The 20,038-nt window shown below is 40.9% G+C and overlaps 1 protein-coding gene across 2 annotated transcripts; it reads right to left on the bottom strand.

Annotated features, from left to right (window-relative positions):
* Window positions 1-4,352: 4,352 nt before the first annotated feature.
* On the bottom strand, window positions 4,353-19,149 carry ppm1ba (protein phosphatase, Mg2+/Mn2+ dependent, 1Ba). Of its 2 annotated transcripts, XM_069658262.1 has the most exons (7): window positions 18,777-19,149; window positions 11,903-12,793; window positions 11,482-11,599; window positions 9,552-9,666; window positions 9,163-9,220; window positions 5,795-5,811; window positions 4,353-5,074 (listed from the first exon to the last, which is right to left on the bottom strand). In XM_069658262.1, coding segments are annotated over exons 2-7 (1,191 nt in total). In that variant the 5' UTR covers window positions 12,785-12,793; window positions 18,777-19,149; the 3' UTR covers window positions 4,353-5,073. The 2 variants fall into 2 exon arrangements, with proteins under 2 accessions (XP_069514363.1, XP_069514361.1); XM_069658260.1 differs by lacking the exon at window positions 5,795-5,811.
* Window positions 19,150-20,038: the final 889 nt, after the last annotated feature.

Here is a 20,038-nt window from a genome sequence, read left to right as displayed (position 1 = left end):
CACACACACACGCACACACGCAGAGAAAGAGCGCAGAGCCACTTGAGGAATGTGGGAAACTGGAGAGTATGATGGGAATGGTTGGAGATTAACATTTCATCTGGCAGTGCAGGCTGGGAAAGTTGGTGGGACAAGAATTCATGCCCTTTACTTACTTCAGTTATAGTAGCAATACACTGAATATAGCCTATTACAAGAGGTTAGTCTTTAAACACATCACACACAGAATGTAGGCCTACCTTTGAAACAAAAGTTAAAGTACTAATTATGCAGAATGGACAGTGTATCAATCAGTGGTGGAATTTAATCAAGTACATTTACCTTAAAGGGTCACTAAACCCCAGAGTTTCGGCTGAAGTGCATCTACTCTGGAATAGTAGCTGATTGTGCGCAAGTAAAAATCTGAGGTTCCTTTACTTTCCTTAAGTCTTTACGCCACTTTCTTCTTTTAATCAACCACATTTCAGAGAATATATTGTAATTTTTACTCCACCACAACTTTTTGACAGCTTTACAAATTGAGATTTTTGCACTCAAAACTTTTACAATAATACAAGACGAGATGTAAAAAGTCAAAGATCAATTAGTGGATTTACAGGAAACTGTTTCGATAGTAAGCTAAAGCTAATTTTTGGGTACGTTTTTAAGGAAATGCCTTTGTTTCTTGGAGCTTGAAGAAAAAAAACACTGAAATTAGAAACTATAACCTTTTAAATAAAAAGTTAAGTATATTATAAAGTACAATATTTCCTACATTCTAGAAAAGAAGTAGCTCAAACTACTGAGCATGTCTAAACATTAGTCACTCAAAAAGGACTATGCTATACTAAAACGCTCCACCTGCTCAGCACTGCAACGTTTGGATGCGGGGTACAGAAAAGACATTTCAAGGTAGAATATTATGGAACAATAGAGTGATGCAGGCACCTCTTGGGCCAAACGCCAAAAACTGACAAGAAGGAGTGCACGTTAAATGACGAAAAAACATTGCAGAAAACTGCGTTGGAAAATTGTGTTGGATTACTAAATTTCATATGTATAAATACAGATGCTGCTTATTTGAATTGCTGCATTCATTTTCCTACAACCCAGTGGAGAATCTGGACATTAGAGAAAAACAGGTTGTGCACACTGACACACTTACTAACTTAGCATAATATAATTGAAAAACCTTCCTTTTTTCAATAGATTGAGATTTTTTTCTTGTATTTTGTGTCCAATGGTCCAGAGCAACGACATCACATAGGGCCAGAACTGAAATAAATGAACAAATGCTTTCAGGCATTTCAGGTTGGTAACAAAAAAATAAAAGCAGTTCAAACCGTTTAAACTTAAATCCATCTTTTATTGACGTTTATGTTCACTGTATGGTCTGTAACATCACAATAGAATACTGGGAAATTAGTACAGGAAGAAGGGATGGTGAATACCCTGGGTGTTTTTTTTTTTTTATAAACCTCACCTCCCTTTAGTGTCCTCAAAGGTGAAGGTAAGTGTGTTGTAGGTAACTCTGAAATGCACACAAGCTTATCATTACCTCATTCTGTTTCAAAATACAGCATTTTATAAGAGCTAAAAAGCACAGGAATAAATAAAAAACAAGTGGAATTAATTACTGCCATCACACATCTGTCTAACAGTATGTTTATAAAGAGTGAGCAGGGAGGACAGAAGGAGGAGGCAAAGATTACAGGGGTTCATTTCCTTACTTAAAAGCTCACATGAGGAATGTTGTAGTTTTGTTGCTGCTGTGTAGCCGTCTTCAAATTTACATGACACAATATCCTGTGTAAATTACCTTTACTTAACATCTTCTGAAATTGTTCAGGCATCACCAAACCCTCAAAGCCTCCTTTGAAAAAGAAAGAAAAATGTTCCCATGTGAGGTTAATCCTCATCCAGAATAATGATCAAGTAGTTTCCTTTGTTCCAAAATAAAGAGAGCTTGTTTTGTCATTAAATGACGACATAATGAGGAGAGACTGTGATGCAGCAGGGCTGCTTGTATTCAGTCCATGCAGTGGAATCAGTGTGAATAAAGACAAATTACATTCAGAAAATAAAAGTTTCTCCCTCCTTCCTTCTTATGCGATTCCTCTCCAAACCCAGTGTCTGATATAGCTTAAACATAAACCTCAACTTAAGGGCTGAGTTCAGTGTGGTGACACCTGTTACAATGTTAAAAAGCCGGGAAATATGATGTCCAGAATTGGAATTAATTTCAGGATCAATATTAAATCAGATACTATGAAAAATGTTAAAGATATAATCTCGAAGTTTCATCCTATTTGGAGGCACCTAATGGCGATAAAAGGCGATTGCGGGTGTTTTACGTCCCAGATAACGTCTACAGTTGGCTCCCTTTGTTACGGTTGTAACTCTTGATTTTCCTCGCTGACGGTTGCTTTCCTTTTCAGACTGTTTGCCTTCATCTGAGCGATGAATTTGTTTCTTTTTCTTTGGATTTTCACTTATTTTTGAAGTCGTATCTGAATCGAGCGATCTTTTCTTTGTTTGTTCAGCCATAGTAGATTACTGTTTACTCGCAACACTTGCAGAGACCGGAACAGCAGCCGCTTAGCTCCGCCTACGCTCTCTGGCAGACCAACCACTGCTGGGTGATGGAAAACGCATCACTAACTGGGCGCCGCTTGTGATTTCTTCCGGGAAAGCTGCCACAGACACCCAGTCTGTAATAATACTATATACTGCAAATGCAAAGGCTTTCATCAGTGGGCTATAGTCTCAATCACCCCTGTGTTACCTCATTCAGCGACAGATGGTGACTTAACAGACATCTTTGAGATTATATCTTTAACTATTTTGGGGTTAAAAAACTGGACTGATCAACTTAAAATAACAAGTGTTGTTCTTTCATCACCTCTCCTCTAACGTTGTGTTCCACCACACTGAACATGCCCGCGTCACCCCCATCCGCCCAGTAAGTACATCTCCCACTCACACACATAATACACTCCTCCCTCAATCACAAAACATGCACATCTATAGAGATCCCACCCCTCCCGCTCCCTCCACCACAAAACAAAAGAAAAAAAAAAATCAATCATCCCATTAAAACAACTCAACTGCAAAAGAACTACACATTCAAGTACCTATTTGTCATATGGCACCGAGAGCAAGTGTACCACGAGAATGTAAATCAGCCTCTGAACTCCTGTCGGGCTGCTTCTCTTTCAATACTGCCACTCCAGAGAGCACAATGACTTTACCAGTGAATGATTGAAAACAAGTGTATATTACAGTTTTGTATATGCTATTTGAATGCTTATACAGAAAAGAATACACATGCAAAGTATGTGTATCCACTTTTTTTTTTAAGAGGCTTTTCTGACAGATCTCAGGTTTCAGGTATTAGTGCTTTAGTTGACAGAAATGAAATGGACTCCTGGTTAATCCAGAGTCTAAACCAGGGCTTTCCCAGCTATCATCCTGCGCCTGTAGGGTGAAGTCTATGTCGGTAGCTGTGGAAAAACAAGGACAGGAACACAGCTCTGGGCCTTTTCTCATCTGTCCTAAAGTCGCTCTTTTCCTCATACAGTGAAAAACCTACTCATCTCCCAATCTGCTGTACAAGGTGTAGTTTGTGCTCCCCTTGTTGTTTTCTTATCCATCTATAATAAAACCACAGCCACGGTACTCTGAAAAGCCATATCTATAAAAAACATTATAAAATTAACTTTAAAAAAAAAAGAAGGTAAATATGGAATTGTTTCAATCAAAACAAAAGAGGCCTCTAAGAGGACATTTAAGCGATAGAAAAGGCGAGCTGTAGCCGAAGCAGGATTGTGCACGTGTTTAGAAAGTGAAGAAGAAGAAGAAGGTGAGGCTGGAGTTCCTTAATTACCACAAACCCTGTCTTTGGAAAGCTGCTGTGTGTGTTTCAAATTGTCTACACACAGGCCACACGCACATTAGGCCACAACGAATACCATGGCTGGGAATTAAGATGAAACAAAATATATTTCTATCTTTATATATATATGAATTTAATATATAATTCCTATCTTTCTATCTCTTAAACAACAGCAGGATCAGAAGCGTACAGTTCGGAACAAATGACAGCCGAGAGTCTCTTCTGTCACATGATGAAGCAGAGGAAAGCGAAAGAGACGAAAGGGAAGAGTGAGAAAACAGCTGTTTGGAAATGTCCTTTAAGAGACAGGAGGAGAGAAAGGTGAGCAGGGACGTGCAGGAAGAGTCAAAGGTCTCCGCGGGATTCCTATTCCTGGTTTAGTTTAGACTCGGTACGGAGAAGCCAAACTGGAGATTTGACAGTTTTCTGGTCAGTGCTCCCCTCGTGCTCAGGTTTTCAGCCTCTGGGGAAACTGAGGCTTTAACCCAGAAGTCTTTGGATGGGAGTTCTGTGAGGCGTTCTCCAGGGAGGTGCCCTGTATGCGTACCAGTAATGCCCAGAAACCCAAGCTTGCCAGGGCTGTAGAGCTTGAGGTGTGTGGAAGTCACAGGCTTGTGTGGTCGATTGGCTGCCAGTTTGGTTTACTCATCAAAACGCACAATGCCAAAAATGCAGCCAACAAACTTGAGTCCGTTCGGTTTCTTATTTAGAAGTGGCTGGTTTGAGTTGTGAGGTCGTCCCTTTTCTCTCAGGTCTAAGACAGGCACCAAAGCGTTCAGAGCAGCGTCTCAGGAAATCCACGACAAAAACAACCACCACAAAGAAAGCAAGAAAACGACAGGGGATAGAAAACTGTGCTTGTTGCCTCTCCTCTGATCTATATGCTGTATATGTAGCTCTGCTTTACGAACATCAAAGCAGTTCTTCTTATATTTTTTCCCTGTTTTATTCTACAAAAAGAACCAAGAAAGTCTGTTTAGCCGTCCTCCACATTGGGTGTGTTGTGTTGTTTTTAAAACCAGGATTTCCGATGCGATTGATCTCTTAGTGTGTGAAAAATAAAATTGATCCCAGAGGAAATTAAAAAGGTGACTATGGATGTGATCTCGTGTGGAGAAGTGGTCCTGTTTTTCGTTTTTTCCTTTTGGATCAGGCAGTTGTGCTGGGCAGCTACCAGTGGCACTCCAACTCCGCTCCGTTCTGCAGGAGGAGACACAACGGGAGACGGGGGAAAGGATAGAAGGGGAAAGAAGGAACACAAGACAAGGGAGGGAGAGAAAGGTGAAAAGGGAGGGACAAAAAGAGGGCACACTTTTGTCAAATCTAAAAATACAATCTTTACGGTCACATTCAATGCTTTCGTTCCTAAACCTGGACATCCAAGGCCAGGTTTTCTTCTGATCAACACAACAGAAAAATAACAAAATAAAAGGGGAGAAGCAGTTACAGCAGTGTAAGCCAGGGCACACTTTCAACCTCAGTGTATACGTTCTTTCTGCAACAATACGCCAACACAACAATCCCAAGGTTTTTCGTCTTATTGCGGGGAGTCACACAGAAACGCAGACCGTTGTTTACTTGCGTGCACATGTGGAAAAAAGACTGAGGGAGACAGGGTGCATGCGTGTGTGCGTGCGTGTGACGTGAGAAGAGGGACGGACAGGACCAGAGACAATGACCATTCATCCTCGTCAAACCCGGACAGTCGCGTCTGCACACGGACGTCTTAGACTCTAAATGGAGCTCCACATGCTAAAAGAGAACATCAGAGCGGGGAGTACAGACTGACGAAGGACTGACAGGGGGATAAATGTAGCAGGTCGCCACTCGCATGCCTGTAAGAATGAGTGTGTGTGTGTGGATGAGGGGTTGAAAGAAGAATGGGACAGGGGTGTAACAGTTATATATGTCATCACTTACCAAATGAAACAGGAGGGCTGCGTTAATCAGAGGGTGAACACACAGTTAGACAGATCGATATATCCCTTATCAACGTGTGTGTTTACGTGTGTACTTAATCAATTTGTATTATATATTATTAACTGTATCTCTTATATATAAGTATAATTGAATGACTAAAAATTGCACTAATATTTTTCCTTCCACAAAATATATCAACAGTGGTTTGCACTGCTGGCGTGCTTCAATAACATCTAGGTAGCCCCAGAGGAAACACAGGTGTTGCAGCAGCACAAAACAGATAAGTACAGATAAATACAGAAATATACTGCAGAGTGTGTCACCTGCCTGTAAACTGTAAACAAGCACGCAACGCTGCTGCCGTCACAGACCATGTCAGTGGGATGTTTCAGGCAGGCTTTGGTTATGCGTGGCGGCTTTTTGGTGTGTGTGTTGCCATTATCGGCTGCACCTCTGTGGCTACATATAGGAACTGTTAAGGGAGCAGATGTGTCGCAGACTGTTTACTTTTAGCGGCTACACCTGCAGCACACACACGGCGTGAGGATGTGTTGCTCCACCTGAGCTCTCTAATTTTTAATGCGAGTGATAAAAGTAGTAGAGGGGCTTTGTTGTGTTAAAAGCCCTAAATAATAAAAAGTATGATCATTAATCGTATATGTAGATGAAAATGGTATAATTTCCTGTTTTTTTAATGTCACAATAAATATCGCTAAACAAAAAGTTATCGCAATGTCACTTTTTTCCCAATATCGTGCAGCCCAACACATAACCATAACTAAGGTTGTACGCAGGGCCCGGGAAAAAAAGCCTAAACTAAAATCTCTGATGTTTTTTACCTCTCATTCAATTTATGGTTTCAAACTATTTCTGTTTTTCAGCTGCTGCTGTCTTGTGCAACTCACAGACTGCTACCCTGCCGCCTTCCAGGAAACATTAGTGGCATAACAATACAATTTACAAACTGTACACACAGTGGCTTTAAGCTGAGTGAGTAATATCCTTTTTAGGGATAGACCGATTATCGGCCGGGCCGATATTCGGCATTTTGACGCATATCGGCATCGACCTTTTTTTTCCTTTTCTTTTTTTTATAATTTTTTTTTTTTAATCCGACGGCCGATAAGAGTTAATTTCTTTCCAAATTTGATTTAACTTTGTTTTATTTACTTCAGGAAAGTTATTTATTTATTTATTTAAATTTTCAGTTAACTTTATAAGAGATGCTGCTGACCCTGGGAACTCCCTGCGCCTTTTGTTTGTTTGTTTAATAAACGTATGCTTAAAGGCATTTAAACAAAGTTAAGTGTTGGAGTTTGTATTATTCAAAGTTTTGACGCCAATATTTTCACTTTTACTGCAAATGAATATCGGCTCCAAATATCGGTTATCGGCCTCCTTGACTACTAATAATCGGTATCGGTATCGGCCCTGAAAAAACCAAATCGGTCTATCTCTAATCCTTTTCATATGTATTTTAGTGTGCGTGTGCCGTGCGCATAACGCAAACAATCACAGTATTTCTGCGTCCTTACAGACAAACTAAGACAACACTATGAGGTGAACGTAACCTCCAGCACAAGCTACAAAACAAGATGAACAAACACACACACAGACCCTTTCTCAGAGTTAGTTCGTTAGAGGACTTTTGCTACATCCAGCAAATGAAGACACACACAGACTTACAGGAAAACATCACACACAACTGGTTACAAACAACTGGACGGAGCTTTATGACTGCAATGCTTTTAAATACTGTCATCTTTGTAGCATTTCCTCACAGACAAATCTGATCCATCATTTATAAACACACACGCTCACGTTAGCACACATCCACTGCAACAGCAGAAATCAACAAAACCACAGGTGTCATTGATTTCCTGTTTTTAAGCTATTATTACAGAGAGGACAGACTAAATCCTTAAACACAACATGCAGAGCATGAGTCCAACATTTGTTCTCAAACAGTGGCCACGGCCTTTACTCACCTCAAAGAAGGTACATTTAAGACATGCTACTATATGAGTCAAGGGTTTATTTAGTTCCCATTTTTTAGGTAAACTTTATTGCTTGTTGTTCACAAACAAAGTTGCATGGGATAGAGGTTAACAACTTACTGCACAGGAGCTGTGTATTCAGATCTCTGGAACATTTTAGCAAAAGGACAGGCAGCCAGGAAGTGGTGACTTCTGCTACAGCAATGGTTTAAAAATGACTGCATTGTTGGATATTTTGATACCGACTCTTAAATTGCTGATTTCCATTGAGTATTCCTTCCTCCAAGCCATTGTTCCTGGTGTTGTTAAGACGAAGAAAGGTCGTAGCTGTGTGTTTGATGTGTGTCGTGAGTTTCAAAACAATTTGAAAGGAGAAATCCATATAAAGAATTCCCTGTGGGTCCATTTGTTTGTGTCTGGGTTTATTTCTTAAGGCTACCGATACAAGCTGTAAGAGAGGATTTTAAAGATGAAGGTTGCAGATGTTGCATTGGCTCATGTGTTTGACAAATTAGCGCACCTTTACGTCTGGAAAAAACCACAAACAGATACATCACTCAGAGATCCTCTTAAGCTGGGAGAGGTCTCACTCTGAAGTAGTAGCTGAAAATGTCGCTCTTAACTGGTTATAAGAACTACGACTATTCCCAGTACTTGGGGAAAAGGGGGGAAAAAAACCTTTACCCCAAAAACACCTGGTGTGTTTGCAATGCTGTCTATAACTATGTGTGTATCCAAGTCTGCCACTTGATTTTCCAATATTCCTAATAACACAGTACAAAGTACAAAGTAGAGGTTTGCAGAACCACATTTGCATGTATTTAGAATTTGCCGTATACTATTTTGGCATCTAATAAATACAGACTGATTTATAATGACTCCTCAAGGATATCTTTATGTCAAGTTAATACAACACAGACATAAAAACTAGGTGTGTATGTGTGTGTTCCACTAGAAATACTTTTGACAAAGCTGTGTTGTCATGCATGCTATTATGAGAGCTGACAGGAAGGTGTGCATCATGCGCCGCGCACAGAAAAAACAGATGTTTATCATGATGGGAGGGTGTGGTGGGCTGAATGCCATAACTGAAGTCAGTTGTAATACTTCATCTGCTCTGACTTTGGAGTGTGAGAATAACTACAACACACGCAAAGCGCCAGCCTGGTCCACCAGACGGGGACGAATCAACATAAGAGTAGCAGGCTTTCAGAGAGCACTGAAATGAGTATGCGAAGGATAAACTTGACAAATATGACAGCTTGTATCTCAGACGTGTCACAAAGCCGCAAGACTTTGACAGAACACTCACACAAACTCTTATTTCAAAGAAGGACAAAGCTCCTATTTACCACAGTTACTGACACTCACCCCATCTTCCTCCTTGTACGGGTTCAGACGGTTGTAAACTGCTTCGATAACACTGCGTCTGTAGGAGGAACACAGATACATGAATGTGATTACGTCTCAATTCAAAGCAACGATCAAAGCTTCAACAGAGGGGATGTATGTGAGAAGACGGTTCGGTTAGATGTAGCTATCAAAAAGGGAAACATCTTGCTGGCATCTTATAATGACTGCAAACTCCAGGAAAGAAAGGTCGTCCCAATGACGTACAAAAATACATGCATAAACCTAAGCTGCTGAGCATTGGAGATAGATTAAACTTGCATACGTTTTCTTTACTTCTTCAGCTTTCCTGATGTTTATGAGAGCGCAACTATTTACTAATTATCCCTTTAATTGGCAGTGGTCCTTACTTGCTGGCGAGACCTCCACCTGGTGGCAGAGTGGGCATGCAGCTGTCGGTGGAAAGGTTCCTCATCACTGTTACCAAGTCAGGAAACCCCTCCTCCGCTGGCCGAGACAGCATCTCTAAAACAACAGCAGACATGTTGTTACACAAGCACAGCATTAACCGACCTGGCGGTTGCCAAGAACAGCTGGGAAAAGAGAGAACAGAGGAAAGAAAAATGAGAATAATTAGGAGTAAAGGAAATGAGGATGAAATACAAGTGAATTTGTGGAAATGAGTGTGTGTCTGAGACGGAGAGGGGGAGAGACGGTGACAGAAAAGAGGCCTGCAACTGAGCGGAGAGTGGCTTGAGGCCAGGTCAATGTTCAGCCAGAGCATTCCTCTCCCTCGTTCTTTTCTTCTCTCTTTCTATTCACTTCTTTCTTTCTATGCTCAAGTATTAGACAATACCTGAAGCCAAACATCTACTCTGCAACCAAACCAAACTTCTGCATAACTGTACTTTACCCTGCAGGGCCTGGCAAACTCTTTATCAAGCGTTGGCAGAATTACACACATTAGCTATGAGTTACCACCTGTGTTACATCATCTTACAAGTAATAAAATGACATATCTTTCTAATATTAAATGCAGGTTTTTCATTCTGTGGATTGGAGACAGAGCTGGTACCTTGTTTTGCTCAAATCTATAACAGCTGATCAGCCCTGGTTTCGCACAAACTAACAGTAGCCAGGGGAGAGAGCTGACATCACCACCACAGGCTTTAAAAGTCTGCACTGTGTTCATCATCAGCGCTGGGCCTCATGCATCCTAAGAAAAAACAATTGGTTTGAAATGAGAAAGACAAGAAGAGAAAGAAAGGCAGGAGGGGGGCAGGGAAGCCGTCCAAACAAGACAGGAAATAGGGGAGAGAAAGATGCGTTTACAGAGAGGGAAAGGGAGGAGAGGAGCAAACAGGGAATAAAGAGGGGAGATGCTTGCTGAAATGAAAAAGGAGGTCATGATGGTGTCATTCCTCTGCTGTGAACCGGAGAAAACTTGGCTGGAGGTTAGACAATAGAGAGTACCGGGGTCAGTGAGTGGAGAAAACACGCATACAGATATGATACAGAGTTTCAGCTGGAGAGAGCCTGTGTCTCCAAGAAAAACGTTTGTAAGAGCGAAGATCAAGACATGTTTTACAAGTACATGTTAGTACTTTATTAACACAGCATTGGGTATATTTGATTATAATACCTCTTTCAAAATTAGCGCCCTGACGTGGGTTTTTCAAATGCAGATTGTGTCTTTTCCAATTGCCAGTGAAGTATACTCCTGTCGGTCTCTTTTCTGCTGCGTCACGGTCTGACGTCACAAACGCACCCGAAACAGGGTTAGCAAACAGTGAAGATGTTACGGTGGTTAGGTCTTAATTGTATCTATTACTCATTCAGTCTGTGTCAAACTCGGCGCCGACAAATATGGAACGATGTTCGAGCGCTGCTCGGAAGGAGACGGGCGAAAGTTGTAGCTGAGATGAGCTGAGTCGCAAAGTCGAAAGGGGGCGGAGATTAGCGTGTCGACACAGGTTTTGTGTTCCCATCAATGCCGATCGGAGCCGAGGCGATAATTACCCGGGTCTACTGCAGAGTCATTTTACCCGGGTCTGAATGCCGATTGTAACCTTTCCCACAAAGCAAAAAAGCCAGGTGTTACCAGGTTTTTTGACCAGTGGGAAAGGGGATTAAATAAGAAAATAAATCCACAAAAACAGTATAAATTACCACATGACAGTAGGATGCATACTTATAATTTAATAATCTGAATAATCCAGTGCTGTTTTCAGAAGAAATGAAAGAGAGCTTAAGAAAATTAGCAACATTCTGTAGCAACAATCTGTTTGGTTTGCACATAAAATAAACACTGGTTCTTTTTCTCCATGCATCCATTCTCACCTTCCACTCGAGACTCCAGATATTTGTTGAGTTCAGCGTCTTTCCTCACGGCCTCCTCTGATACTTTGGGTGCGCTGGCCAAACACACTAACACAATACTCATGTTATCCCGACTCCCCTAAGATGGACGAGAGGAGAGAGGAACGAAGAAAAGGCAGGTAAGAGAAGGAGTGAAGATGAGTTCCTGGGCACAAGTGATTAAGCAGTTTACACTCACACAGCTAACCGTACAGATGGCTATTTGATAGTTAACTGAAAGAACCTCTTGGTGACAAAATAAGTGTTTATAGTCATTTCAACAAAAGGTTTGATGGAGGACTCAACTATGCCAGATATCACACAGTTCAATCTCTATAAGCCATTTGCTAAATCACAGCAAAAACACACAAAACTTGTTGCTCTAACACAAATTTGTACACACCTTGTGCAGACAGGTGTCCACCACTTCATTGCAGACTCTCTCCAGGTCATCAGAAACCTCAAGCCTTGATTTCACAAACTCACACAGCTCCTCGTTGGACATAACATCCCAGATGCCATCACATGCAAGGATCACAAACTGATCCTGTTCTGGGGCCCGAATCATCTCGAACACAGCTGGTTCTGGACTAACCAGCTGCTCTGTCGGGCCCTTTCCTTCCACACACTTGTAATCGTAGTCCCCCAAGGCCCTGGACACGGCCAGTGACCCGTTAACCCTCTGAATCATCACTGAGCCGCCCGCGTTCTGGATGCGCTCCCTCTCACGTGGGTTGCAAGGCTTGTGGTCGAGTGTGGAGAAGCACACGTGGTAATTGCGGTACAGGACAGCTCGAGAATCCCCACAGTTTATGAAGAAGAAGTGATCCGGGGACAGGAGGACTCCCACTGCTGTAGAGCCACTACGGTCCATGCCATTGCGAAGGTCAGAGGAGCTGCGCATGTGCTCATCGATCCTCAGGAAGCCTGTCCGGATCCCGACTTTCACAGCCTCCACTGGAGGAGGAATCAACACTTCAATGTTGGAGATGTCTGAACCTGTCTGGGAGCCTTGTGACCCTCCGGCCTCTAAGCTTGCGCTGATTATGTGTTTCAGAAGGTGCTTAGAGCAGTAGTTGGCGACCCTTGATCCAGCGTGACCATCATACACGGCGAAGAAGGACCAGTCAGTCATACCGGGAGCAGGAAGTTCTAACACAGCTGTGTGAGCGTCCTCCATCTCCACCCGCCAGCCCTGCATGGAGCTGAGTCCGAAGCGAAGGCCATTGCCCTCACCGTGTGAGTTGTGCTTCTCCGTCTTGGGCTTGTCCAGGAACGCACCCATGGCTCTGCCCTAGAGAGAACCAGGAGGACACAGGACAAAACAAAAACAAAAAAGACACCGACTTAAAACCAGTATTTAATCTCTGATAACAAAACAGAGTTTGAAATGTTAATCCTCAAGATTAGGAAGTTTGGTAGATTACAGGACATCCCTGGTGACTCACTCTTTGCATAATTTTATAATCACAGATCCAAAGTTGTGCTATAATTACATAAAACATCTTTATTTTAGATCTATACTCATTGTGCAGTTAGTTAAGTAACTGCAATTCCTAGTAAAGCAAGAAAGCTTAACTTCTTCTTAAAGTTGTATTAATTATAAATGTTTGTTTTCAAAGATTTTCTGATCATTGTTAACTATTAGTTCCCAGCTGTGAGAGTAGGTTCTCCATCTCTATTGGATAATGTACTGTATGACAACTGGCCTCCTTCAAGTAGACATTTTGACACAGGTGATGGCAGTTACATTAATTAAGGCTTCATTAACAGCGAGTCAGGGGCAGGACCTTGTTATATTGCATGCTGGCCTTACTAAGTTGCTTAAACAGAATGTGCACTCCAGTTCAAATACGAGTGTGTTCATCATATCAGCACACGGTTACCATGTAAATGTAGGTAGTGTACAGTAGCAGAATTGAAAGAAACTCTGAGGGATGAAATAAATAGTGGCTTTGTGATATAATCATCATATAAATAAGACATAACTCGGTGTCCGCAAACATTTTAACTCAGATCAGTTCTTTACATGCTTCTGAAACTAAAAATGTACACATAAACCTGTCGCACAGATTTTTAAGCATGTGTGTGTGTTTCTCATACAGTTTACTTTATAGGCCTAGAGGTATAATTCACCCAAACAGGGATCATCAATTCACATCATTTCCAGGAATAGCACAGCCACTTTGGTTTATGCTTAAAGTGATTGAGGAGCGAGTTTAAAAGCTTCTTTGGCCAGCCGCATCTGAACACTGAGAGCATTAACAAACTCCACAGTGATTCAGAGGATGTGTTATCACATAACTGCACATACATTAGCTGAATGAACAGCAGCATCAGGTTGCTCGATGGAGGAGAGACATTCTGTATCAAGCCTATGGTAATTGATTATATAATGCAAGACCATAAACTTATACAGTGGCATTGACTGTAACACCACTTAATGGCTACTTAGCCTTGGAAATAGCACTCTTAACTTGTACCTCTATATCAGTGAATGGTACTTAAGACTAAGTTGTGGGTTTAATCCATTTTAAAATTTGGCTGAAGGCTAAAGGTACCTTTTTTTTTTTAAAACAAAGAACGTCCCGACATGGTTTAGATTTAATAACAAACTTATCAAATAACTCAATAACATCTACCTTGCAATAGATGAATGCAGTCAAACACCCCCTATCTATACAGGAAGCTTTTGGACTGCCCACAGCTTTTAAACTACACAAAGATAGTTAACAGAATCATCGTGCAGGTTTAGTACTTTCTGTTCTCATCTAGAAAAGAGTGGATGATCAGTACCAAAGTGTTTTGTATGACTTCCAGTTCATTTAACTGAGATAAAACAGGTGTTATTTGTATTTTTGCATATCAGCAGACACACACACACACACACACACACACACACACACACACACAGGCACATTTGGCCACTGATCACATATCAAAGGGCTGAGAAGCATCACCAGTACACACCACTTGAATTATTACCCTGAGCACAAATACATTCACACTCACATTCAACCCATTATTGAGCAGATATCAAAGCCATGTGCACAAATCACCAAACCAAATCATTTGCTCTTTCACCTGTGTATCAACCACAAACACACTCAGTACTAAGGCTCATTACAAGCCAACATAAACACACGGTTAATGTGTGCAATACCCTGATGGTCTCCATGGAAAAACATATACCAGCATACATAACTTATAAGCAGACTGATGAAAGCATTGATAACTCCGGGGAGTGATGTCACCCGGTCTGATGTTTCCATGGTTACACAGCTTGGAGTGGCAGCTGAGTAGTTTCCTTAGCAACAGTAGCAGTAGTTGTTGGTGGTGGTTGCAGCATGCGACACGAGAATATCATGGCCATGCTTCTGCCTGTGTGTTTATTCATGTGTCCATATCAGGGTGAGGTCCCCACAAAGGTGCCAAAACTGGCCTCGCTCTTACTCTCACCACACAACTGTTTCTTTAACATGGCACACAGGGTAAGTTAAAGTGGATGGCTGATGCTGTTTGAAAGCCAAAGTTTAAAGCTGGTTAACAGAAAGGTACACTGGTCTCAGACATCAAGACAAGCAGGGTAGCTTTAACAAGCTAACTCAATTTAGTGTTCAGCTGCTGATGGGATCCACACTGGGTCGGATTAGCCTGTCAAACAGACTACACAGCAGTGGACTACACAGCAGCGGGCCACTCTCTCTAGTTTAGTAAAATGCAGAGTATTAGGGGTTTGGACGGGATTCCGTGATGCAACTTCTCTGTATAATTATCGAGAGAAAAATGCAGCCGCTGAGAGATACTTCGTCAACGATAACTAAAGTAATGCACAGTACAAGATGTCTAACTTGTGTATAATAAAACAACTTCTTCAATGATCGACCAGCACCTAATTTGCTAAGAGTATTAGCACAATTTGTAATATCAGCAGGGCCGAGAAGATGAGCCTGCTCCTCATGCAAATCGTGACTGGACATTTGCTCTTGTCAAAGCTTATTTGTAAGGCCTCCGTAAACTGATGAGGTTTGTTGAGCCGGAGTAAAAGCTACCATCCTGGCAAACAACTGCAAGTGAAGAAGATTTCCGAGCAAAGCGCGGTGAAGGGCTCTGCAGACTGCCGACAAGGTAGATATTACTAGAGGCGGATAACAAAAGAAAATAGTTTAGACTGCTTTTGCGACGGTGTACCAAATGAGGAACAAACGGACACAATATGGTCAGATTATAGCAGGTCAACACGAAACCTTTTTAACAGGCTAATGGGGAAAAAAGCATGGTGGTGTAGAAGAAGCCAGGTACTGTGCAACAGGTAGAAGAGAAGCTATGTGTAATTCTAAACAACTGAAGCGGGAATAATTTTGCATGTCATTCCCTAAAGAAAAAAAATACAGTTTCACCCCAGAAATATAGTTGGCACAGCTGTCAAACAGGCTGGTTCAATCTGAAGTACAGCAGAAAGTATGGCTAATTGGCATTTAATGTTACTTGTGTAATTTGTGGAGGCCAGTGCTGTGGCTAAAATCAAACACCATGTAATGTCTCCGTCTATTGTTGCCTGAATGTCTGTTGAAATCTTTTTATATTGAACTTTTGCCCTACTGCAAAGTTATAAGTAGTGGAAAAATCAATGGACACTGACTAAAGGGCTAACTACCATCATGCACTGTGCAGACAGAAATGATACCGTCAGATGGAAGGATTGACCTGAATACTGTCTGAATATTGTTCGTCTGATCTGACACGCTTTATTATCTGATACAAAATACCCCCTGTGTGACGGCCAATTGTAGAAAGAGAACAATGTTGGACACAACCCAGGTACAACATTGGCCAACAGCAATGTTCCATAAACGAAGCTTGAAATATATTTTATTACAAAGTGCAGGATTTTCCCATAAAACTGTGTTTAATTCTCAGACTTATAACTAAACTATACCTGAACAGGTTTACCACAAAAATAAAGACTGCAATAAGAAGTACATATCCGTATGTTGTTTGTGATTCTATCAGTAGTTCATTGATAATGAGGAGAGCTTAATGTTTTTGACTCTATTCCTCTTTGCAGTTTACATCTATGGTTAAAAAGCCAAACCTGGCAGCATTGGCTGAAATTCAAGATGACAATTTCTACTAATTTGCTTCGATGCCATTCAGGCAGGACATCATCTTTCTATTGATTAAGCACAGGGGCTGAAGCACCAGTGAGGATAAGTCCAGAAACTGCTTTCTTACATAGTGTTTGTGTATTATAATCAATCATCAGTTTGACAACATATGCGGGGAAGGGTGAGTGGTTTGCGCCAACCATTCTGTATAAAACACACTGATTCTTCCTTCGCAGCTATGATCCAACTTAAAACAAAAAATGCAACTTGCGATGAGGAGTTTAGATTCACAACTCGCTGAAAACATTCAGGGCTTAAGCCTAATAAGCCCTCCCCGGGTGCCGGCTATGAATAAGTTAGCAATATCGGCATTTGAAAGAACACAAAATTTCATGTATCTGGAACAGTTCTAATGCACTGTACAGGGTTTTGGATAAACATTGTAAATACCATTAAATCAGGTATTCTTCTCAATAAGGGATCTCTTACAAATTGGAATGGTGAAAGAAAAAAACAGCCGGGGATATCACAGATCCCCCTCTTTGATGACTCATCACTTAAGTCGCATCAGAAGCAGTTAGTTTCCCTGAACAAGATCTCTTTGAACAGACAGCTTCTGTCATCTTCAGTGCAGTGGCGTCAGGGAAGCTGGGGCTGATTCTTGACCAGACTGGAGTCTATCAGACTACAGCCAAAGAGGAGGAAAGTGTCAGGTTATACTGGATTGTGAGTGAGTTCTCTGCAACAAGGCTCTCTCCATCAGATTGTTCAATTTTTCTTCCTGGCCTCAAACATGAAAAACAGAGGGATGTTGTGAACAGCAAGGCAGAAGTATGAATGACATGTTATTGCATGGGTTCAACATTTTCCATAAGGTACGTGGAACACATAAAATAATAACAAGTGCAACTACTTGCAGTAAAACTAATCTAGATGACTTAATAACCCTGCTTGAGTCTCGGTCACATTTACCTCGTTTATGAGATTTAAAGCAATACACCAGTGTTCTAGATAATTATGCATATCACAGAGTTTGTGCTCTTGTATAAATTGGGATATTAGAGTATTTCTAATAGCTAATTCTGACATAGAAAAAAACAATTCCCATTCTTCAACTCTGTCTGTTTCTCTTCACAATATTCATCCCTCTTGGAACATATTATGAAATATTCCAAGCCTGCCAGTTAAAACTCTATCTGAGTGTACATCTGCATGTTATTATTAGTTATTCAATCATCAGAAACAACTAAAAGTGTACAGATGAATACCTCTGGACGGGGTTAAACAGTATGGTTAGTGCAGGATTTCACATCAAGGTGCCAACACAAACATGCCACTGATGATGCTGCCATTTCTGGAACACACTGTCACACAAATACTGCCAGACACACCAACCACATACACACCAACAACGCAATAAACCTAGCCACAACAAGGCAATAAAACAAGTTAATTCATGTACTACGGTTTCATGAGCACTCAGCACAGAATAGGGAAACAAAACATGAAGGAAGTGTCCTTTTTAATGACATTAGACTGTGCTATGTACACCGACAGTTAATAATAGATTATGAATTTCAAATTGACACCGTAGGGTGGCATATAAAATGTTCTCACTGCCCTTAAAGTAAATGAACAGCTTCTCACGTGAGTCCCACTTGATACACACCAGTATTGTGTCATTAAACTGTAGACAACAATAAAAACATGACGTGTTTATTTACAATTTGAGGCGTGTTCATCACAACATGAGCAAACTAACATTATAAACCAAATAATGCTAAACCATTCACTTATTTCAACATATTATGGTTTGACACAGCGATGGTGCACTGTGATACATTTAAAATTTGTCCTGCAAAATACAAGGTAGCAATATTTCAATCACTCGTCAAATCACCACACTATTGGACCTTGGCATAATAATAACTGGCGCAACATCAGAGGAGCAGATAATATAATACTTATCAGCACCAAGATACATACAAGCATGTTTTAAATGACGGTAGTGGCATTTATAATAACGTAAGCTGAGAGTCAGTTGTCCCCAAATAAACACAAGGCCACTTATGTTGCTAGCTTACCAGCTAGCTAAGTTAACAGTTGTCACAGTGTTAAACACGTTAGCGGGCAACTAGCCAATGTTAGTGTGTACTAAACGTTACTTACTTTGTAGGAAAGCAGCTATCTCTATCCGTCTTTCTTGTGGCTTCTGTGACAGGTATGTTAAAGTACCCAGGCTTGTTGTGATAGGCTTATCTCTCGTTAACGTTTGCCACTTTCGCTTCTCGGCCGCTGCTCGTCAGCTAGCTTTGATGAGGCTAGCCAGCATTTCACACGGTCAGTTCTGCTTTCAGCATGTCTCTGCATCGGAGTGAGGCTTTAACGTACATGTTTGGCACCGCAGACCAAAGGAGCACCAATTAATAACCGTTACGTAGGCTGTCGGTTAAAAAGGAAAACAGTTGTTTCGGCAAGATGTAGGCTATCTGTGATTTTGTAGAACTAGCTAATTTTGGCTAAAGCTAAATGTATGAGGCAGATGACGTTCTTTCTCAACATGCAGTTTAGGGCAGAGGCGAGCCTCTCGCGCTCTTCTGTGATTGGACAAACGCTGCTTCGACGCTAAGACACGATTGGTCAAATCATGAGCCACTCAGACGGACCTCTCCTCTGATATACTGTAAACAGCAACAATCAAGATGTTTGATTGCTCTTTTACTCGCTTCTATTGACAGTTTATATTCTATAGATATTACAATATTCTACATTTTTCATGGCAGACAAATTGAAATGTCATACCGGAAAAAGCACAGGTCAAGTCAAGTTTTATTTGAATAGCCCCAAATTTCAAATATTTGTTTTCTCTATGGCAGCAACTTGGACATACAGCTTGCACTTGCCTGTGAATGGATACAGAGGTTAACCATCTTCTACCTTAGCTTACTGCAATATCTATATTGTTTTAACCTATCCATCATAATTTATTTACAGTGTATGAATAAAACACAGGCTAAAAGTAAACTTAAGAAATATTGAATGTTTATATTTGACATCAAATATGACAAAACTAAAACATAAAGTTCTACTTAGCAATAAGACAAAAACTACTCTGTCCTATAGGCAGAGGAGTTGCTATGGTTAAAAAGCTACGTAATTATTTTATGGTCTATTGCAGTGGGATTACTTTGTTTTAATTTCGTGTGTATTATAAAGTAAAACGTCAAACATTTCACTTTAAGCTCCCTCCAGTGTATACACTATGTGCTGAGCATGATGTCATCGTGTTGGCACCTGTCTGGTTGCCTGTGTGTTTATAAATAGAAAGAACACTTAAAGTATATCATCAATCATAAATGTGATCATTTTGTAAGTGTGTAATAAACTTCCTACCTACACTTAATGTGCCTTCTTTAGGTTGGATTACATTT

Source organism: Semicossyphus pulcher, unplaced genomic scaffold (assembly GCF_022749685.1).
Source record: "Semicossyphus pulcher isolate SPU_LCO1_2020_fin unplaced genomic scaffold, fSemPul1.0.p SCAF_12, whole genome shotgun sequence".
In the NCBI taxonomy this organism is placed as follows: Eukaryota; Metazoa; Chordata; class Actinopteri; order Labriformes; family Labridae; genus Semicossyphus; species Semicossyphus pulcher.
Note: the sequence above shows the minus strand (reverse complement) of the source record. Positions and strands in the feature narration are given on the sequence as shown.